The 23,886-nt window shown below is 39.7% G+C and overlaps 1 protein-coding gene across 1 annotated transcript in view; it reads right to left on the bottom strand.

Moving 5' to 3' along the window:
• SLC22A15 (solute carrier family 22 member 15) overlaps nucleotides 1–16,368 on the bottom strand; it is a 69,708-nt gene extending 53,340 nt beyond the window's left edge. Inside the window, exons 1-2 of the mRNA XM_063106878.1 lie at nucleotides 16,282–16,368; nucleotides 2,327–2,539 (exon numbers count right to left, since the gene is read on the bottom strand). Coding sequence (XP_062962948.1) covers nucleotides 2,327–2,539; nucleotides 16,282–16,368 — 300 coding nt within the window. The remainder of the gene's footprint in view (nucleotides 1–2,326; nucleotides 2,540–16,281) is intronic.
• Nucleotides 16,369–23,886: the final 7,518 nt, after the last annotated feature.

Genomic DNA, 23,886 nt, shown 5'->3' with positions numbered 1-23,886 from the left:
GAAGCGGCCTGAGGCTCGTGCCAGATGCAGCTGTCCTAGAATCATAAGCCAAATAAACCTCTATTCTTTATAAATTACCCAGTCTCAGTATTTCTGTCATAGCAACACAAAACAGACTTATACATAAGGGTACTCTTGAAATCTATGTCAGTTCGAAATTATTTCCAAATAAAAAAGAATTATTTCAAATTCTTTGGCTATCTATCAAAAAGCACCTAAAAGATGTGTATACCAATTTGATTGGATAGGTTCCTAAAAAGTACAATAATTACAAGCAAAGGCTTCTGAGTTAAGACAAATTTGGGTCCAAATCCCAGCTTTACTCTTATTGGCTAACCTGGACCTCAAGGAGTCTCAATGTTTTCATCTGTAAAATGGAAAAAATAATGCCTACCTCACAGAATTATTTTGAAGATTATTGGGCTATAAAATGTCACAATGCCTGGCATATAGTAATCATTTAACAATGCCACTTGCTATTTAATAGGTTAGTAGTGGTGTTGGTAGGGGAAGTTACTGTTGATGCTTGTAGCCCATGGAGATACAAAGATGACCAAAACATGGTTCTGCCTTCAAAGGACTTTTAAAAAATAGATTTGAACCAAAAACAGCAGTCTGTAACATAAGTGCAAACCAAATGTTACTGGAGCAGAAACCAAAGTGTATTTACTTCTAGAGAGCAGGTTGGGAAGATTTCACAGGGAAGGTGACATTGAAAGTGAGCCTTAGAGGGCAGGTTAGCATTTCACTGGTGGAGGTGGGGTCAGTGGTGAGGGCGTTCCTGCCCGAGGTAACAGGTTTAGGCTGAGAGCTTGGGCACGTGTGGGAAACAGGAAACACCCCCGGGAAGGGGAGAGCAGGTGCAAGTACAGAGTGGGGCTGGAAAAGCACATCCGGACCAAGCTGTGAAGTGCGAGGAGCCTTGTACACAACACAGAAGGTCTCCACTGTGTTCTGTGTGCAGGGGGAGAATTGCTGGAGATTGCTGAGTGTGGGGTGGCACGACTGGATTACTGTCAGAAATACTGCTTTGGCAGTCACTTAAAAAGTTAATCTAATAATTATTCCTTCCAATGGGGGACACCTAAGGAAAGGCCAAACTCACCCTCAGCCTGCCTCCTCTGTATTTAGTATGTTTCACCCAAAGGGTGATAATCAATGACAGCTAAGGCTGGCTGGGTCCATGGTGCAGACAGACAGACACACAGACATGCAGACACACACACACAGACACACACAGACACACACACACAGACACACACACACAGACACACACACACAGACACACACACACACACGAGGGCACAGACACGCAGATACACACACACAGACACACACACACACGAGGGCACAGACATGCAGACACACACACACACACACACGAGGGCACAGACACGCAGACACACACACATACACACACACACACGAGGGCAGTTTCCAGGTCTGGACTGGCAATGAGACAGGGCATCTGGCAGGCGCTCAGGTGTCACTGCAGGGGAGTGGTCAAAGGGATTTGGGGGGAGCCGACTAGCACGGCAACAAGAACTGAGAGCTGGCAAGGGTCCTGAGGCCCCCTACAGCATCAGGCATTTATTCAATTAACTGGATTATAGGGTCCAAGGACAGAGCCAAGGTGGTGACAGGTACATGGGTAGATTATGGGGAGCAGGCAATGGAGACAGGAGTATTTCAGCGTTTTAATAACCAGAACCTGGGCTTTCCAGCTGAGCACGAGCCCTGTCCCTCCTCTCCCAGGGCTTCTCTTCACCAGACCGCCTATGCTCAGCTTCTTTACCTTTAGCTGGCTCAGGAGGACCAGAACCTTCTCCCTGGCCAGCAAAGCCCCATTGAAAGTAAGGCTTCCTGCCCACACTAGGTGGTACCATTTGTATTTTATATTGTACAGTCAAGGTACCCCATGTGGTCTGCACATAGGACTGGACTTAAAAATGAGCAATGAATGTTATAGATGGGTCAATACGGTTCTCTCTCTTTACTTTGTTAATTTTTGCATATGTAATAATAAAGAGAGATGAAAGTTTTAATTCACTTTTTAAAAGGACACTCTAACCAAAACATAGCCCTTTTGAAGTTTTTTATCTTATTCATCTTACCAATTTGGTAAGATTCTTGTTTCTCCCAAGAAAGGAGAAAGAATGTGTTTTCATAGGATATTCTCCTTCGATACATTAAAACCTTCAACTCTTCAATTTACTAGAAAGTTACTTGAAGATGTGGCTGAAACTTAAATCAACAAGACAAAAAGAGGGGTTCTGTCGGGACAGGGAAGAATATTCCTTTAGTGATCAGAATGGCGTGATGTTACCTCAGAAGCAATGGAGGTGAAGCTGCTGCTGAAATGCACGTGCTTATGGATCTCGCTGCCATTGGCAGTCAGGAGCCAGGCCCCAAAGGCCTGCTCTTCACCAGCTGACTGGTTGCTGTGACTCTGATTCAGCAGGAGCTCTGCCAGGTCCCAGTGGTATGATGGTGTGGCCCCGACCAGTGCAATGAGGATGGCCTCCGTGGCCACGTAGAGCTGAAAGAGCAAACACACAAAACCAAACACTGGAGATATTTGCCTTCTGTGTCGAAAACTCACTCAGTAAGCCTGCAAACCTTGAAAGATCAGTTCCTGTAGAATGAGCCGGCCACATCAGACACAAAGGAGAAAAGTGTGAAAAGGAAGCTTCTTGACCTACTATAAATAGAGCCATCAGCAATCCCACATGTAATGCACTTTATACTTTTTCAGAGAGTTTTTTTTTCTACATTTGAGATATGTCTGATGCTAAGAACTCTGCACTTATATGGTTTGACACTGGGGGGGGGGACACACATTATTCGCTCAGATTTAAAAGACTAACATTCCAGCTATTTTTTCCTCAACACTGTATCTTCAGCTAGATAAGCAGTCACCAGGGGGCCAGGGGTATCTTGGCCTTGTATTCATGATCTAAACAAGAGACCTACCATGGCATCATTAAGTATCTCAGAAAACAGCATACATAATACTGCTTTATTAAAGCAGGTAAGCATAATATGTACTTGAGTACATACTGTTATAAAATATGGTATACAACTCCTTATAAGATTTAAAGAAATTCAAAATTCCAAGTATAGATATTCATTTCATAACCTTTAGCTGTATTTAATCCTCTTTTGATCTAAACATAGTTGTCCCCACCAAAGAAAAAATATGTCACCCATTCATTCAATAAGTATTTATTGAACACATTTGCCATTTGTCACTGATTGTTCTGGGCTTTATTGCTACTCACAATTAGGTTTATAAGGTGTTGAGCCCTATGCAGCCTTTTGATTTATAGGTTTCCATTTATTTCAAGCTTAATGTTTATTACAGAAAACACATAATTAGTCTGCTTCAGAGTGAGACAATCTTACTATAAGAAACTATCCCTATTAACTTAGAACTTGATGTCTTAAAATACATTTAAACAGAATGAGTGTTTAAAAAATACAAAGTATGTGATTTCCCTACAGCATATAGTAGCAAGCCCATCGTATGGATGAGTTGACTGAGGTACAAAAAGGTGGAGGGATTTGCCAAGAGTTTTTTATCTCCAGTTGGGGGAGAACTCCCAGATTCCACACCATTCTGTAGGGGCATATTCAGCTATTAAGTGCATAAGCTGAAGAGGCAAAGGCAGGGTAATTTCCCACAAGTGGATGATGGAACTACTGTCAAAGAAAGAGAAAGAAGTCACAACATTTTGTGTGTCATAACAGAAAGCTAATATAAAACCCACAATGTCAGTTTTCTACTCTAGATAAGGCTGAGAGGATATAAAGCAGTCCTAATGTATTTGGAGTCAACTGACTGTGGGCCTCTCTGGAGATGTACAAAGCTGCCAGAGGTCAGTATGTGTGGGTGATTTATTATAAAATGGAAAGGAAAATATGTTCCCAGATTTATATGCTTCCTGGCCCCTATTTGCATACTATTAAGGAAGTCTTAGAACAGGAGCCAATCTGCTTATAAAAATAAAACCCTTAATAATTACAAGAACAGACAGATTACACATTTAGCAGCAGCTATAATTACAAATCTACTTTCACCCGCTTAGTAACTGCCCCTCCTAATTACAATCTGCTGAAATTTAATTGATGGATATAAAGAAATGAAAAACACGGGGCAAGGGAACTGAGGAGATGACTCAAAACTCATGTCCTGGTGAACACACAGCCCTCAATCAGGCAAAGCACACTGGTCATGTTTTCTCTCTAAACGCACTCTTTTCTGCTTTGGTTCATACAATTCACTTCACTCGGAAGTCACTTCCTCCTGCTGTGAATGTTTGAACTTTTCTCATCCTCCAAGATGCAACTCAGATATCACTTCCTCCATGAAGCCTTACTCTCCAACCCCTCCAGTAGGCCTCTCCTGCTTCTGCTCACCCCCAAAGCTCCATGTGGGCTTTTCTAGAGCACATGTCATTTTCTTCACTGCATTATATTTATGTATTTGCTTGTTTTATTTTTTCTTTCTTTTTTTTTTTTTGTCTTATTTTTTCTATTGGAGTATATTCTCCTTGAGGGCAGGATCTATGTCTGATTCACCTTTGTGCTTCCAAAGCAAATAACGCAGAGCTTACCTGCCCAACAAGTGAATGAATAAATGCCCAGGATGGAACACTATGATAACAGCATATGCTTCTGCATCGCTGTGTGCCAGGCACTGTTCTAACATCCTGTTGAATATTCACTAACACGTCCTATCTGGATTGTTCTAGCATAAGCAATGTTCTGGGTAAAAGAGTAAATGCTCCAAAAGGTCCTCTGATCTGAGGCATGTTTCATTATGAAGGCACCATTCTCAGTAGAAACTACAATCTGAAGAAAGCAATTCAAAAACAAAGAAGTGGTGTTGATATACGAAGGTACTCCAAAAGTTTACAAAAAGATTCATATTATCTTGTAATTGTTATTTCCATGAACTTTTTGAAGTACCATCGTATACCCGTACTCATAATGTAGAGAAGAGTGAATTCCAGTTAATCAGTATTATCTGTATTAACCAGTGTTAACCAGTGTTATTCAGAGCAATGGGCAGGTGGAGTAAGTGCTTTCCCCCTTCCCCATCTTCTCTGCCCTCCTCCCAATGCTCCCAATGTCTCCTTTGCCCACCCCATGCACACACACATATACATCCAAAGTCCTGAACAGAACACACAGGGCCACCAGAAGGGTCAGAAACCTGCAACAATTCCATGCGGTGCCAGCCTTAATAAAACAGTGTCAACCTTTCTGTCTCCTCTGACACCCATAGTCATGCTTGGTTTTGCTAATCATAGGCAGACAGAGTAGGCAGGCAGCAATGACACTGAGTGATAAACTCTATGAAGGAGGCACATGAGAGATTAGGTCAGAGAGATGATGCTTAAACCCCCCATACTGATTAATGTTAGGTCCTCTATACCAGAGCCACACAGACCAGTCATATGGTCACAGGAAGTCAAAGATGGTTTAGCACTTAACTAGCCATGGGAAAGCAGCACCTACACACAGAAAACTTGGGGGTGGCTTTCCTTGGTTTGCCATCTTTGGCTATGACTGTTTCACATAGCTCACATCCTGTTTTTTTCCCCAGAGGAAAAAAAATACTCTCTCGTTTTTCTCTCTACTATTTCTCTACAACTACATGCACACACTCACCCACATATTTTTGTCTGATGAAATCGTACTCATCAGCAGATGGGCCTTAAAGCCACAAAGGAAACCACTATCCATTCTCCTTCAGAGTGGGACTAACGACATCTCAAATAAATCATTGTCTTCTCCAGCTCTACCTCCAGGGAAGGAGAGCAAATGCCACAGATGGCTGGATTTTTCCCCCCTTTCAATGTAATTATAATTAGAAAAATGACTAAATGTACGAGGGGACTGAAATTTTAAAAGTTTCAAAAAGTGAAGGTTTTAAAAGTAATTTTATATCAACAGCATTATGAGCTTTTATAATATTTCTTAGGAAGCCAAAAACGTCTCCCATAATTACCTCATCACAATATCCTGTGCTGTGAAGTCATGGTTAAGTACGATATTTATTTTGAAAATGAGATGCAGACCTATTAATTTTTTTTGAGGGGGGGCGGCTAGCCAGTAGGGGGATCCGAATCTGTAACCTTTGTGTTACAAGGCTGCACTCTAACCAACTGAGCCAACTGGCCGGCCCACAGAAATTAAGTATTTTGTTCAAGGTTACTTATAACCTTGATAGCAAAACCATGATGAGGTTGAGAGACGCCTAAGTTTGAGGCCAGAGCTTTTTTCAGGGGAAATAAAAGGGGAAAAAAATCAAAGATGATTTTATTGTTGTCATTACTGTTAATCTTGTATGCATTTAGTACTGTTATCTAATCAATTCAGTGAAAAATATTACATGAGCAAGACCATAATCATGAAGGCAGGATCATATGCCCAGTGCCCAGGACAAAGTGGTTATTCAATAAATATTTGTTGACTGCTTTACTGATACTACCCATTTTGGCATTTAAAATTTAGAGCACACACGCTCTGAGTAACTGATGCCTCTAAGTACTATTTCTTCCTCATTCCAATCCATCCACAGCATGCAACCAGATCAGTCTCCCTGAAACTCTTCATAAAACTGTTCTGGTCAAAACATATTAATGGATAAACGATAAGTGGCCTAGCATTACAGATCCTCCACCACATGGCCCAATTGCTAACTAATCCACATTCAAGCTTTCTGTACTAGCCTATTCAATTCCCCAAATATGATGTATTCATTGTGTGGTATAAAAAGCATATGGAATCTGTATACCTGACCCTCAGCTCTAGCAAATCCAAATCTCTCTAAACTTTGTTCTCCTCCAGTAAGATTGGACACTAATGGTCTATCTTTATCTAACTCACTCATATCTAATTAACCTATCCTGAAGGTCAACTGAGATGCTTCTACAGTCAACAGTAAATTGTACAGCACTATGCTAACAGTATATATAAGTGCTTCCCAAACTTGAACGTGCAGAGTCTGATTCCCTAGGTCTGAGGTGGAGCTTGAGATTCTGCATTTCTAACACGCTCCAACAATACTGTTGCTCTGGACCACACTGTGTAGCACGGGTGTAGATTATTTCCTCTTCTACTCTCTTTCCAACTTTGTGTTTCCACCTGAAATGACTTTCCCATTTCTCTCTACACCTAAGCTTCAAAGTTCAGCTCAAGCCCAGCTGTCTTTCTGAAGGCGTCAATGAACCACTCTAGACCATACTATCTCTTTTCTTAATTTCCAGAGCATTAGTTGGCTGTATTATTTACTGGGGAAATATTGCTTTGTATCATTATTTAAATGCATAGATATAGTTAAATTCATTTGCCAATGATTCGTCATCTGCTGAAGGAAAGAAACTCTAACTTATAATTTTATATCTCTCCAAGGAACAACACACCACTGTGTATATAATAGTTGACCATATTTTTTTTAAACTTATTTCTCACAGAATGGTATAGCAAAAAAGACGATAAATTAAAAATCAGTAATTCTGGGACCTAACTTTGGTTCCAACCACTAATTAAGACTCTGGACAAATTATTTAATCTGCATCTGTTTCTCTTTCTCTCTTTGACATAAAGTGGGAATACAACCACCTGATCACCCCTCTTTCTGTTATTTCGGTTAAATTTTTAAAAAATATTTAGCAAGCACCAACACTTCATATTATGTGCCTCAAGTGAAAACAAAGATGGATAAGAAGGAGTCCTTTCTTTCAAGGCACATACTTCAGTAAATATATTCAAAGCTATAAATACAAGGCGGATCATAAAGAATGCTACATTAGCTGTACTAGAAATGAAGTTCATGAGAGCACAAAGAAAGGAGACGTGAATTCCACCTAGGGGAATCAGGAAAAGGTTGTGAATTGATACTTGAGCAAGGCAGTGAAAGACTGCTAGGAAGTTAATTAAAACAAAATTCAGGGGAAGGAATTCTTTGGCAAAAGAAGGAGTCCAAACAGAAACAGAAAAATAAAGAACATATTTTTAGCAATCTGTGGAGTATTATAGGGCTTTTCTTAAACTTCAATCACCTGGTACCCCCACAAGAGTTTTACATGTCCATTTCCTGTCTGCAATTATTTACTTAATAGTCTTCTTTAAAATCATTTACAATTTTTTAACTTAAATAAGTTAACATAAAAATACAATTTTTTAAATCAATACAGATATCACTTGTCAGATGGAACTATAAAAATAAATACAATGTTACAATGCCAAGTGTTGGCTAGTATGGTTTTATTTAAAGGGTCATGAAAATCAACTACAATGTATATTGAGAAGTTAAAATAAATAAATAAATAAATAAATAAATAAATAAATAAATAAATAAAAATTTTAAAAAATAACATCAATTACAATTTTTTAACTTAAAGAAATTAACATAAAATACAATTTTTAAAAAATCAATACAGATATCACTTGCTGGATGGAACTATAAAACTAAATACAATGTTACAATGCCAAGTGTTGGCTAGTATGTTTTTATATATAGTGGGCCACAAGAGATAGAGTATATCAAAGAGTTCATGGAAAAATAGAATTAAAAGTTAATATGAATCTTCTCATGAACTTTTTGAAGTACCCTCATATTTTTCAGGCAAGACTTGGGGGCAGGGAGCTGGGGATGAAGGTGAAGGAGCCGCTAGTTTTGTTTTTTACGCTCACTGGTTGGGGCAGTTGCTTTTGTGCCTCACGTACATTGCCACTTATTTGGTGGCTCACCTTGGTGCAGCACAGCAGCTGGGCCTGCAACTGCCCTACTTTCCTCTGAATCCTCCTTCAGTTGCCCTGACTCCTTGGTCAGATATAAGCTTAATTCTATGATAAGAGAAATCCGCTTGTTCAAGGTTGGAGGCAGTGAGGATGACAGATTCCAGTCAATTTTGATGGGCTACAGCTCAGATCTCCCCTTCCCAACTGTCTGCCCTGCAGATTTCAAGCTCCAACATCATACACAAAGACAAAAGCCTTACAGGAGTGCTGAACCATGTCCCACAATAGCATATGGTCAGATCCCATAATACATTATTCGTCAACTACGTGTGTGTGTGTGTGTGTGTAAAATCATACACACACACATCCACATATACACGTATACACGTGTCCATCCTAGGGGTTCTGCTTCCTGCCTCTCTGGTTGAACTATGACTGACACAACCTTAAACAAATATGGCCACATATTAGCCTTTATCAAATCTGGAAGTAGGTACATGTGTGTTTGTGATATTATTCTTTGTATTTCTCCATTCGAAATGTTTTGTAATTTTAAAAAGTTTTAAAAGAAAATAAATAATAATGCAATGAAACAGAATAATGTTATTAAATTCTAACTAGGTAACGCTTATATGCCAAAGTCTGAACCTCCTTTAATTCTTTCATTCTAGTTCATTCCCTTCCTTAAAACGGAAATATTTGCAAATGTTTTGAGAAGTGCTAGCACCAAATGAGACTTTCTCCTTAGATAAACAGAAAGATTAAAGAAGAACAGAAAAGGGAGTAGCCCTCTCACTATGAGTTAATGTAAAGATTCCAGACAACACCTACACCTTCCATGCAGCCATTCTTTGGGATGTCAGAGAATGAGTAAGGAGATAGGACTGGAAATAACTGATGGAGTAACAGAATCCAGAGCAAAGGTGAAAGCATATCCTGGGAAAGAGGGTAGGAACATACCTTCCTCACAGACACGTGCCCTGACAGAGAAGGTTATTTCTCTGTGGAGAAACATAGTGATAGGTGAGGAGAAAAATAAAGATTGAAGTAAAAGGATATTTAGGAAGTTTACGCCAGATAAGGAGCATCTTTTTCATCCAGACAAAGAGCATCTGGGGAGAATGAAAGCAGTGGTGGCAGGGGAAGTCTGGGCCTGAGAAGGGTCATGAACGACCACCAGTAAGAAGCAGAGGCCAGGACAAGAACAGCCCGATGCAGTGGGCTGCGTTGTTTCTGAACTCTGAAAAAGAGAAAACAACACATGCAACAACAGAGAACAGAACAAGCAAAGTGTGGTACAGCCATGTACTGGAGTCCTATGCTACAGCCATTAAAAATGCACAGTTTGTTTCTGAGCACGGCAAGGCATTCGCGACATTGCTGAGAGACAGAATCAGGGTATAATACAATTTCTGCAAAAAGACAAATGTACATATTTATGTAACAAAAAGTCTAGAAGGCTAAACATCAAAATGTAAGCAAGCTTTACTTCTGGGTGGTAGATGCTGTGGTGATTTTTTTTTTCTTTTTTCTTTTCTATATTTCCTCTCTTTTCTACAGTCACCTTGTACTACTTGTTGAGTACAGTATGATGCCCGTGAACACAGACATTAGTTTGTTTGCACGTTTGGTCGAGGAAGTCAGAGAGGAGAAACTGCTGAGCTGTGTGTGTCTCTGGATTTGATGGCCTTTTGCTTCTAAGGTAGCCTCTAACTGCAGTGATGAACCAAGCTAGTATTCTGAAGACCAAGATCAACACTGACACGATGCCAACTACTTGTAGCGCACTGGGCAACTTTAAAAGACTCTAAACTTGCAAAACAAATTAAACTTTCATGATCCAGACATTCCAAGTGCATAGTAAAGACTGAGGGGTCATTTGCCAAGTTCACTGAGCCACCTCGTAGGAAAGCAGCACAGCATTCTAGTCTTGTGTACTTTCTGTGACAGCCACATTTCCTATCTTCACAGTTTTAGTAACTGTCTTTGTGCTGGGTAGTAAGATAATGCTTTCTCTGTCAGAACACAAGTCAAACAGCTGGGAATGGCCTTGTCAGGCATGCCACTGGAGGTCTGGGTGCTGCAGAGGCGTCAGGCTAGTTTCTTTCCAAGGCACACCCCAGTTCTTGAGATTGGGACCCAAAGGAGCTCCCTAAACCTTCTAGAGGCCTCCTGTATCCCCGCAAGCTCCCTAGATGGAAATCTGAGTACAGGATAGATTTGCAACTTCATCTGCTGTACACCAGGGGGCAGTGTCTGTCTACGGACAACAACAGTTTTCCTGAGAGTTTACTGGGGGCAAGCACGGCTTTAGTCTCTTTGACTTGCGGTGCCCCACCCACCTAAACTGGTGGAAGGATCCCCAGGCAAAAGGTTTCTCAAATCATCATAAACTCGCAGGAGACCCAAGCTCCAGAAGATAGGAGCAGCATAAAACTTGCTCAAACTACCAGGGAACCCTGGTAGATGGTCACGTTTTCAAGTCATAATAGAGAAGCTCTTACTAATGCCATTGGTTCTCATCATGGCTGAACCCCTGGTAGTGGTGAGAATACCCTGGGGCATGATTGGAGTGAACTTCATCACTTGCTTATGGTGGGGAAGTTAGAAGAACCAGCTATCACCTCAGTGATATCTCATCAAAAGGTAGTTTTCCTATGACCTCCTCTGGAAGGTGGGACATGGTGACAAATATAAGCAGGCAGGAAGGTTAGGTGTTTCAGTATTCTACAGAAAGTTTCATAAAACACCCTGTAGTGGATTGAATTATGGCCCCCCCAAACTCACTGAAGCTTGAATTGTGTCCCCCCCCCGTTTCATGTGTTAGAAACTTGGTGTCCACTGTGACTGTTAAGAGGGTGGGAAATCCTATTATGGTAATTGAAAGGTAGTGCCTGGAAGAGGTGATTAGATTATAAGACCACACCATAGTGAATGCATTAAAAAATGGTGGTCATGGGTGTGGTTTGGAGGGCTTTAAAAGGGGAGCATGAAGAGTCTCTCTCTTGCTCTCTCTGCTTCCACCATCTTGCAATGTGAGACCCATGGGTCACTGCTGCCACCATCAGATGGACTGTGGACTTCTCAGCCTCAGAAACTGTAAGCAATAAGTTTCATTTTCTTTATAAAATACCCAGTTCCGTGTATTTTGTTATAAGCAATAGAAACAGACTAATACACACTCTGAACAAAACACACTTTACCCCACTTTCCTGTGTTAAACGACTACAATTCGCAGCCATAATTGACTAAAGGAGTATCAATTTAAAGAATAAGCCATATTCTCATAGAGCAAATTGTAGCATTCACTCCTAGATATACATATCTTCTTTTCTTTACCATTATTTAATTTGTAAAAAATTTAATATAGAAAAGCAAAATGAATAAAAAACAAGATTCATGAACCCATTTTCACAATTATTACAAATGAGAGTATTTTATATTTGCTTCAGATTTTTAAAATACAGTATTACAGATGCAGATGAAATCTCCTTTGTACTCCCCTCCCCAAATCCACTCCTTTCCTTCCTTCCCAAGAGGCAGCCAATCTAATGTATTGGCTGTGGATCCTTCTACTCCATGTCTGTACTTCCACATTGTTTATACACATTCACAATTCAAATAGTATTATTTTGTGTTTTTAAAATGTGTATTAAGAATACATGTCTCACTGCATATATAGCACTGCTTATTTTTTCCACTCAACACTGTGTTTTGGAGATTCATTCATATAGTTGTCCATAGATCTAGTTCATTCATTTTAGCTTTTGTATTCTGTCAAATTTACACCAGGTTATCTGGTCCCTCTTTGAAAGTCATTTAGGAGGTTTTTAATTTTTGTTATTACAAACATTGCTGCAATAAACATCTTATACACATCTCCTTATGTACATGTTCAAGAGATACTATGTAAGATATGTACTTAGAGGTTCAATGCTGATTTTAATCTTACTGGACAGCATCAAATTGTTCTCTAAGTGAGGTAGTTCCTATCTCTCCTCATTTTCATCACACTGGTACTGTCAGACTGTTTAATATTTGCTAAAATAATAAGTATGAAATGGTATTTCATAGCCATTTTAATATGCCTGTCCCAGATGACCACAGAAGTTAAACATCTTTTCATGTGCTGACTATTATAGTTAAAATACCTGTTCAATCATTTCACTTTCTTAAATGCCATAAAAAGATATTTGTTGTATGGATAATATTAATGCACTCGTAGTTCTAGGATCTGAAAAATAAGGTTTGGATCATTAAGAGTTTACATAAAAATAACATTCCTGAACACCAGAATACTGTATCACAAAATAAGGTTCACAGCACAGCGTCATAATTTTGCTGGTGAAACTAATGCTTGTTACAGGTTACATGCTCCTGTTGGTTAATGGATGTTTTAAATTCTGTGCAAATTATACCACAAACTATGATTCATGATCCTGAGGAAAATGAAGGAGTAGAGCCTCTGGCTTACAACAAAGAAGTAGGGTCCATTTTCATTTTATGTCTAAATGAATCAAGAAATAACAAATTGTATTCCAACCTTCCTTTTCCAGACACCCTGGCAAACAAACACACACACACACACACACAAACACAGAATAGTGAATATGGTGTCAATCACCATCAGAAGGGAGAAACAGTAATAAACTAAGTAGAATTATTCATATTTATTTAAATACCGCAATAGCTCTGACCTTAGGGAGAGCAAGTGAATTTTGATGGTAAGAATTTTTCTAAAACTTTTTTACTGTATAATTGTAAATCTTATTGCTTATTCATAAGTCAATCAGTTTTATATAAGGCAATCTTTTTTCTTTAACTTTTTGTTTATGTACTTTGAAACTGCATATCACTATTAACAGCGCATTCACATCTTATCATGCTAAAGGGAAATATGAAATCTGCATCTTTTCTTTCTGTATCTGAAAGTTGATTACTATGGAGAGTCCAAAGATCGTTTGCAAGGAGTGTGAAGGCAAGTCTCCTAGCCAAAGGAAATTGGTTGGATAGTGAGGTAACTTTTGACAATCTACATGAAGTTATCAATAATTCAAGAAAACAGTTAACCTAAAGACCTTTAGAGTTGGCCTGGAATGTGCTTTTGTCCTTTTAGTTTGAACCTGGATGGGTTTGAAGTAAAGGGAGTTAAAACCATTCAAAAACTAATAATAATAATGATTCCAGAAGGAGAAAATGTAAAAGTATCTGTAAAGCTTCCATGTCTGTCCTCCAGTTTTGTGCCTTTTGGCTGGGGGAGAAAAGACTCCTGCAGAAGTACAGGCTCCCTCTCTCTGAAAGTGCTGCTGTGCTGTTGTTCTGTACCTTCCTTGGACATGGTAAGAAAAATCTTGATTTTAAAAGAAGACAAACATCAACCTTCTTCCATTTAAATCAATCTGTGAAAAAGCCTTCTTACTTTTCCCTCTGTTGGGAGAAGCAATTGTCCACCTGTCCCCCACCACCATCCACCCAAGAATGACAAAATCATCCACGCTACAACTGTGTAATGGGCTTCCCCAGTATGCTCACTCCACAGGCCTGCTCCCCTAACCCAAAATGTCTCTAACAACAGACTTGGTAGAGAGGTCTTTGGGGAATTCCACTCTCATATCCAGGATAGCTTTAGGTGGCCCTACAACTGCTTGGATTATATGCAGCAGTTGAGTCCTCATAAACAAGTAGCAGCTGTGAAGTACTCACTTCTGCCTAGACTGGGGCACCTCTTCCATTAGTATAGACACAGCCACAGGGCCCCTCCCCAGCCCATACCTACAAAATAAACAATCAGTCACTCATTCCCAGCACCCTAAGACCTGATCTTTGTATGGCAAATACTGACCATATGTCAGCCAAGGTTTAGTCAACAGTCATGATTATGGGCTTGGAACTCTTTGGTAGCAAACTAACCAGATGGGTCAACTACTAACAAAAGTAAGTGAAGGAAACTTCACAGGTCTTGATCCTAGAACACTGGCCTTCTTAGTACTGCCCTTCACTCAAGAGAAACTTTTCCAAGTCAGTGGATACCTAGCTAGGCAGGTAAGAAGATGGTAACACAGGAAGTAGAGAGTAGGGATAGAGAGGTGGGGTGGTGGGATTGTTCAGAGAGGGAGTATGTTCCTGGAATTCTTGGTTGCAACAGAAAAAGAATTTTCTCAAAGAAACTTATAAATGAAGAACAGGCATCGTGGTTGCAATTATGTTTTCTCTGTACTCTTATTAAATGCTCTCGTGATTTAGCATGAACAATTTTTCTCCACAGAGAAAGTGAATTTAAAGTTAAAACAACAAGCTTAAAAGAACTTCAGAATACTGCATATTTGTGAGCTGAGAACTGCATATTTGTGAGCTGAGAACTTGTTCTACAAGATAAAGAACTGACTCCATATATCAGTCCATCACTTGAACTGTTTTTCTGGCTGGTGATGAAATCAAATAAACTTGCAAACATTTTAACAGAAAAAGAGAGTGAGTAAGTCAACCCCTACCTCCCCCATTCTCCTGTTCAGCCATTGCCTTACACAAGGTTTAAGCAACTTGTGGACTCATGGTTATACCCATGACCACCCTGAACTTCCTGCAGAATAACTATCATCACATGTCAGCTACAATTACTTGACTGTCTGCCTGCTCCACCCCACTCCCACGAGAATGCAAGCTTCATGAAGGCAGGGATGTTGATGTGTCCGCCAGTGCATCCCTGTGTTCAACACGTACTGGGCACTGAGTGGACTGAAGGAATGAGTAAACGGGCTAGCTCATTCACAGTAGATAACTAATAAAGGATTTGTCAACGAAATGCCTTTAGAATATTGGCAGAAGCAACTGATGTCGAATGGGCCATTTGGTTGGTGAAGGAGGAGTAACTCTTGCCTGGAAATGTTAGGATGTAGTGACCTTTAGCACATGGAACCCACATTTTTAGGTTGGGGTATGCAAGTAGGTTCCGAGAAGTCTGTACAATGAAGAAGTGATTTATTTGACAACCACAGACGAGGCACTATTGGCTTATAAAAGTCTCAACCCAAGCCTGGCCTCAGGACTGAATAACCCAGCAGAACTTAAACCAGAGAGGAATAAATCCTATGCGCTGAAAGCCCCTAAAATAGTAAGTCCCCTCAAATCCAGAAAATGGTAAGTAGATATCCAGAGCCGAATGAAGGAGGCGGCCCTAGACCCAACCTTTTGTCTGCAGGTTATCGGGGTTATGTCTGTGTCCTAGATTCCAAGGAGACAGTGCCACAGGTTAGGGTAACAATTCCCTTTCATGTTTGCACCATATTACAGGTAATGCTATTCTGCATACCTTATTAATTAGATCATCAGCTGGAGCACATCCCCCTACATACCTTGCCCCCCTCAAGCTGGCGGGATGGGGGGACCCGGGCGAACCGGAGAGGCTCGTAGGCCCGCGGGCGGCCCTGGCGCTGCCGGGCCCAGGCCATCGCGCGGCGCTCGCCACACCTCGGGTGTTCGGCGGCCCTGCGGCGGGCGGTGGGGGGCGGAGGGGACGGAGGGACTCACCTGCAGCAGCACGGCCAGCAGGAAGCACAAGTACATCTGGTAGATGCCCATCTCCCCCACCGCCTGGAACGCCTCCTCCAGCTCCATGGCGGCCCTCTCGCCCGGCGCGGCGCGCGAGCCCCAGGCGCGCCGGGCTCTGGCTCCGACTCCGGCTCCGACACGCCGGGCTGGAGGTGGGGGTGGGAGCGCGGGCGGCGGGGCCGGGCGGGCCGGGGCGGGGCGTCTGCGCGGGCGGCGGAGCTGGGACCGAGGGACGACGGGCGACGAGGGCGCCTGAGACCGTGCTGGATGCCTTGCACCCGGGCCTCTGGCTTCCTGTTTAAAAAAAAAAAAAAAAAAAACGTTTGGGACGGAGGGGGATTTCTGTCCGCGCCGCTTAAAGTGAGAGGAAGGAGGAAGTGGGTTTGGAGGCACACCGGGAGGGACAGCATTCGTGTTAATCCAGGGCCCCTGCGTACGGTGGGCTCGACGGCTGTTGGGTGGCCTGGCCGCGTCGCTGCATTATTTGTCCTTTGCACAAACCACTTTCATGCCGGGGCGCGGGGAGTTCTACAGCCTTTGGACAAGAGAGCTGTGCGGCTTTTCTTTCCTGTCCTCCTCTGTGTTAGCCATGGGTTAAGTACACAGAGAGCTAAGCAAATTTTTGCAAAACCGTGAGATACATTTGCCTACAGAAGTATGCACGAGGTGCAAAGGAAATACAAAAGAGGAAAAATTAATCTGAGGGGCAGGTGATGGCTGCCAAGGTACATAAAGGATAAAGGTCAGATTTGCCAGGATGGGAAGGTGGAGAAGGATATGGCAGGGCGGTGGGACTCTGATCGCCTGCCTTAGTCCTCTCATGGCTACACCTCCCAAGCTTGTTTTCCTTTGCGGGGCAGGGTTAACAGCTGCATACTATTCCTTTTCCAGCCCATGGCCCCCAATATAGTATTGAACAGAAAAGGCGACCAGCTGGTGTTCTTGTCTTGCCAGCATCCTTGCTATGCTTCTAAAATTCTCCACTAATTATGATGTCTGTTATAGTTTATTGGTATCTACCCCTTATTGATCACCTACTTTCTTATTTTAGTAATTTAAAGAATGCTCAAGATAGTTGGATATCGGTGGGTTGGAAACCATAAACTCTAACAGATTTTTATTTTTGCTCTTTTAATGAAAGATTTTCTGTATAGATACTAATTAAGCAAATATACTTCTTTGGCTGTTTATTAGGAATTCTCATCATTATTAAAAGTTGGAATTTAACAAATGCTTTTTGCATTTATTGACATGATCGTATTGTTTTACTCCTTGAATCTGATAATCTAGTGCATTAGTAATAGATCTTTTCAATGTTAAACTTTATTGGAATAAATCCTACTCGGTCATGTTATTATTATTTACTGCAAAATTTAATTTGCTAATGTTTTGTCTAGGAATTTTATGTCTACAGTTTGTGAGACAGGCCTATAATTGTTTTTTCTTCCTACCGCCCTTGTTTGGATTTGGCAGTAAGATTATAGTATTTTATAACGTGAGTTGTGAGTGTTTGGTAAAATTCTCCTTTAAACCATCTGGATATAGCTTGTTTTGCAGGGGAGTCCTCTTTATTATAGATATATACCAGGGGACTTTAAAAAGTTCGTGGAAAGATTCATATTGTCTTTTAATTCTATTTTTCCATGAACTTTATATATTCAAATAAAATAAAATAGATATATCTATATCCATTTGTATAGCTTTGCATTTATTCTTGAATCACATAGTTTTTTTAAAGAAATGTTTCTATTCTATCTAATTTTTTGATTGTTTTTGCTATAAAAATGTTCTCTTAGGGTTTTTAAAAATCATGCTCTAGCTGGTTTTATGCCCCACTTTTGTTCCTAATAATGTTCATTTTTATTGTTCCAGTCTTCTCAGCCTTGCCAGAGGTTTGTGTACTTTGTTATTTTTTAAAGAACCAGTTTTGTTTTGTGATTTTTCTGTATTTGTTTTCTATTTTAAGGATTATATGAATGTTTTCCTATCTTTTACTTACTTTTGTTACCCCATAATTCTTTTACTAGCTACATGACTTGAAAATTTAGCTTATTTGCTTTCAATATTCCTTTTTTAAGAAGAATTATATTAAGGCTATACATTTCTGTCTAGGTACTACTTTGTTGTGTCGTGCGAGTTTTGTCATGTGGTTCTTTCATTGTCTTTTGTTTTACATATTTCGTGAAGTTTCAATTTCTTCTTTAGCAAGTGAACTATTTTAGTTTCCAGTTAAAGGTTGTTGCTATTTTGTAACCATCTTTTTACTGTTGATTATTAATTTAAGTGCTTTGTGGACAGAGGTGATATTAAATATGGCAAATTGAGTTTTCTTATGAACTAGTATGTGGTCATTTTTTAAAAATGTACCATGTGTACTGAAAATAATAAGTATTCTACATTTGTTGAGTGCAAAGTTCTCTGTATATCTATTAGATCAACCTTGTTAATTTTATTCAAGTAATTTATATTATTAATGATCTCTTTTAGATATAACATTTTTTAATAAATAGATCAAAATCTTCCAAAATTTTTATCGTTTTTGAGTTTTTAAGTTCGCTTTTATCTCAATAGGTTCATAAAAGTGCTAATTGAATCATTCCTTTTATCATGATGAAATAGCTCTTTTCTCTTTTAATGCTTTTTGTCTTAATTTTTATTTTGTTTAATATCAACATTGCTGCATCACCATTTTTGTTGTTAGTATTTTCATTGTAATCTTGTTATTCTTATATCACCTTTTTATTTTGATCCTTTTGGTTTCGTTCTGTTTTAAGTATGTATCTTAGTCCATTCAAGCTGCTATAACAAAATACCTTAGACTGGGTAATTTATAAACAATAGAAGTGTATTGCTCACAGTTCTGGAGGGTGAGGATTCTAAGATGAAGGGACCAGCAGATTCTGTGTCATGTGAAGGCTCAATCTCTGCTTCAAAGATGGCACCTTCTTGCTGCATCCTCACATGGTGGAAGAGGGCAAGAGAGCTCCCTGGAATCTCTTCTATAAAGACACTGATCCCATTCATTATGATGGGGTCCTCATGACTTACTTTCCAAAGGCCTCACATCTTAATACTATCACATTTGGTATTAGGTTCTAACATGAATTTTGGGAGAACCCTGCAATCATTTGAATGTGTCCCTACCAAAATTCAGGTGTCCCCAGTGCAACAGAACTGAGAGGCATGTTCCTGACTACAACCCATGAGAGCTGAGGTGTGTTCTGCGCCTACCAAAGTCATGGTACAGGGTTGCCCTGTTGGGTTTTGGACCTCTTGAGACCTGTTACCCCTTTCTTCTTTCCTATTTCTTTCTTTTGGAATGGGGATGTCTATCCTATGCCTGTCCCACCATTGTATTTTTAGAGTAAATACCTTGTTTAATTTCACATGCTCCCAGCTGGAGAGCAATTTGTCTCAGGATGAATCATGCCTCGAGTCTCATTCGTAACTGGTTTAGATGACATCTAGGTGAGACTCTGGACTTTAGACTTTAAAGTTAGCTGGAATGAGTTAAGACTTTTGGGGCTACTGGGATGGAATGAATGTATTTTTTTTTATGTGAGAAGGATATGAATTTGGGGGCCAGGGGCAAAATACTGTGGCTTGAATGTGTCCCCTCCAAAATTCAGATATTCCCAATGCAATAGTATTGGGAGGTGTGGCCTTTGAGAGGTGATTGAGTCTTGAGGGCTTTTATAAGGGCAACTTATAGGGTCATGTGCCCTTACAGAAGGGCTTGATGAGGGAGTTCACCCCTTTTGCCCTTCTGCTTTATGCCACATGAGGACATAGTGTTCCTCTCCTCCAGGGATTGCAGACTTCACCAGACAATAAAACTGCACCTTGATCTTAGACTTCCCAGCCTCCAGAACTATGAGAAATTCTTGTTCTTTATAAATTACCCTGTCTGTAGTATTCTGTTACAGCAGCACAAACAGACTAAGACACCAACATTCAGACCACAGCCTCATGTGTATGGAAGGATGACTTCTTTTTCCAATTTGATGGTCTCTGTCTTTTAATAGGTGAGTTAAACCTATTTGTATTCATTGGATTAGTATATTGGAAATTATTCTACCAACTTATTTTTGTTTTCTGTTTACCGTCTTTTCTTTTTCTTTTCTAGCCATCTGTTGGGTTCTTAAAGCTATTTTTATACTGTCCCTCTCTCTTTTGCTATTTTAGGGAGCTACAGATTACATTATTATTAATATTTTAGTAGTTACTTCTACATTTTTAACATCCGCACAACTATACACTATTCTATGATGTTTATAGTTATTATATCTTATTTTCAAACTAGATAAGAACCTACACAAGATACTGTGTCTGAGAAAACTTAGAAGGTCATAAAGATGATATGTTCTGGAAAACTTTGTTAGTTGACTGAAAAAGTGAGTATCTTGATGCCAAAAACGCTGATGTGGAAGATTTTGTGAAGTTTTTTTTAATCAAAAAAACCCTTCCATTGTTAAGAAAATTTATCCTAAACTTGGAAATAATAAGAAAGCAAGAAGAGGATGGTATGTTTTTTCAATGCGGTAATGAAGCATTAACAGGCTTACTCCAGGATTATTTAATGTCGTAGGAGAAATTTACCTGTGTTTGACTTTGCTATTTACTATCAATAAGAGCCCAGACACTGTGAAGTGACATGTCAACTCATAGATTTTTTTGTGGTGGAGATGTAAATGATTTTGTTCAGTAGGAAAGATGATCTATGATTACATTGCCCTGTAGGGCATTAACTTGTTTTGTATGTAATTTAGCAATTCTGTTCTAATGTTCTTTTTTTCTGTAAATAACCATTTCTTCAAATGCTCTTAGAACCAGCTTGCCATTCTACTGGTTCCCTCATCAATTACTGGATGGGATAAAATCTTTGCTACGGGTTTGTTCTATATTAGTAAGAGAGTCATGTTTCTACCTTTAAAAATTTTTTCTTTGTGGGCTGGCTAGTTAGCTCAGTTGGTTAGAGCACAGCCTTGCAACACCAAGGGTGAGGCTTCAGTTCCCAGTACTGGCCAGCTGCCAAAAAAAATTTTTTTTTCTTTGACATCATGATGTGTTAGAGTGAAAAAAAAACAATAATTATAAATTGATATGTTATATGACGGAGTTAAATTAATAAAATGTTAATTAGATATTGGATTATTTCATTCTACTCCTTAAAAGTGTATATTTTAAGTGGACCCAAAGCGCTTCTATATGTTTAGTGTTTATTTACCTTATATTGGGACATGTAAATGCCAGAAGCAATTGGTTACTGTGAGAACAGAAAGTGCAACCTAGGGAGTGTCTGAAATGAGGTCTGATGAGTTGATAGAGGCCAGGTATGCAGTGCTGAGGAGCTGAGACTTTTTTCTACAGGTGATGGGAAATCACTGAAGTGTTTTAAGCTGGAGTGATATGATTTTTAAAAGCTAATTTGGCAGCGGTGGGAAATGCATATAACACCAGTTGAGAGACTATTCTAATGACCCAGGAAAGACCCATTGAGGGCTTAAACCAGAACAGTGATAACAGGAATGGAGAAGAAAGGTCGAATTTAAGGTAAGATCTGCAAAAATGGATAGTGTTTGCATTTTGCAGGAGCGAGGCAGGAAAGACGCCCATTTTTAGTCATCGAAGCAAGACTGAGAGAGTGGAGGTGTTATTAAGTGAGATAGGGAACACAGAAGGTGGAGTAGGTTTGAGGTGGCAGGTTGAGGGTCCTTTGACAGGAATGATGGGTCCCACAGGCATTTCTCTTTTAAATGGTCATTGCCCCTTTAAGATCCTGCCCTTCCCCCTTAACCCACCCAGTCCCGGGCTGGATTTCCGTGCCCTAATTTACGGTCGGTGCCAGAGCTTCTGAGCATGCGCTCAAGGAGGATCCGCACTAATTAAAGCTCTCCTGAGGTTAAAAGTATTGCATCCGTGGCGCTTTGCAAAGAGTTCGATTTTGAGAGCGTAGTTTTCCCATCTGGCTATTTTTTCTCATTTTTCTTCTTTTTAAGTCTTTTTCTACTATAATTTTATAGTACCTGTATCTTTCTTTTATAGCTCAGGAAAAACGCACATCTGGGGTTTTTTTTTTTTAATAGTAAAAAATTAAAATAATGTTTAGAATACAGTTTTTATAAATACACACTCTCACACTCTTTAGTCCGTGAGAGAAAAAAAGATTAACTTGATTTGGTAAATTACATAAAGCTTGGAAGAAAATATAATCAATCATTATCATCTTTTATAAAAATTACAAAACCTACACACTTAACCACTGTCATGTCATCTGTTTCATCATTATTTGGTGTCCCAGATCACTACTGAAATTTCATGTGTGAGATAATAGACTTCATATATGTTAAGTACTGTTTCAAATCCTTGGAAATCAGTGTTCTATAGCAGCCTAAATGTACCCAGAGGTACTGCCTTTTTTAAAAATCTGAAGAACATTTCTCCCTCTGCATAAACCTTCATTCATGCTGAGATAACATTTTATTGTTAGTACGTCATGGCAACATACCTTCATAAAGATAGCCAAAGTACAAATACCTCTGTCAACATTAAATTGATATAAACCCAGCAAATATGATGGGAATAAACAGATCACAAGGGAGCCAGGAGATTTTGTGGGTAGATGTCTGGGAGGAAGGAGCAAGAAGACAAAGGGAAGAGAAGCAAAAAGAAAATGGAATTAGCAGTGAGATGGACATGTCTTTGTCATCTGACCTCCCAAAGCAACAGCATCATTCAAAAAACATTGCTAAGTGGGTGAAAAACATATTAAAATAGATCTAAATTTGATATGGAGAAATGGGCTATTTCCTTGTCTCAAACCTTAGCAATTAAACAAGAGTATGAATAGAACTAGGTTTAAAATTCAGGTTAAGGTAGAGAAATATGAAATATGAGCGAAATTGGCCATTAATTATATTTGAATGTAGGTAGTGGAGTGTTTTGCTTGCTGAGAGTCCAATTTTACATGTTGTCCAAGAGGCACTGAGCTTAGATAATAGGGCATTCATTTAATTCAACAAATTAATGGCAGTGTTGTTGCTGCCACTGTTATTTCTTACACAGGAGAGTTACATAACTAGGGACTACTGAATGACATGATGAGTTTGCTGTACTCATGGGGTCAATATATTGGGGATATGATTCAGTAGGATGGATGAAAAATTGCCCAAACAGGAACAAATGCTTCAGAATTTCCCAGGATTAAAATATATGTACTTTTTAGAACTTCTGAACCACTTTAGTTGTTCAATATTGTTGCACAAGGGTACTGGTAACTTCCAGATCGAGAGTCTCAACCCCAGCTGGGCTTTATAAATCAAAACCAGCAATTTGCATTGCTTTCAGAAAATAGGACGCCAAAATAGATTTCAGAGAATCAAGTTTGGTACACTTGATCTACTCAGGCTCAGAAAGGAGGGATCACAAATCCTAAACTATTCTGGAAATCATAAGTATAGAATTCATTTCACAGATGGTTGCTGTGCACCTGGTCTGTACCAGGCACTGTTCTAGTGCTAAGAATACAGTGTTAAACCAAAGTCCCTCCCTTGTGGTGCTTGCATTCCAGCAAAGACTTTTCCT

This window comes from Cynocephalus volans, chromosome 8 (assembly GCF_027409185.1).
Source record: "Cynocephalus volans isolate mCynVol1 chromosome 8, mCynVol1.pri, whole genome shotgun sequence".
NCBI lineage: Eukaryota > Metazoa > Chordata > Mammalia > Dermoptera > Cynocephalidae > Cynocephalus > Cynocephalus volans.
This window is presented reverse-complemented; position numbering and strand designations above follow the sequence as displayed.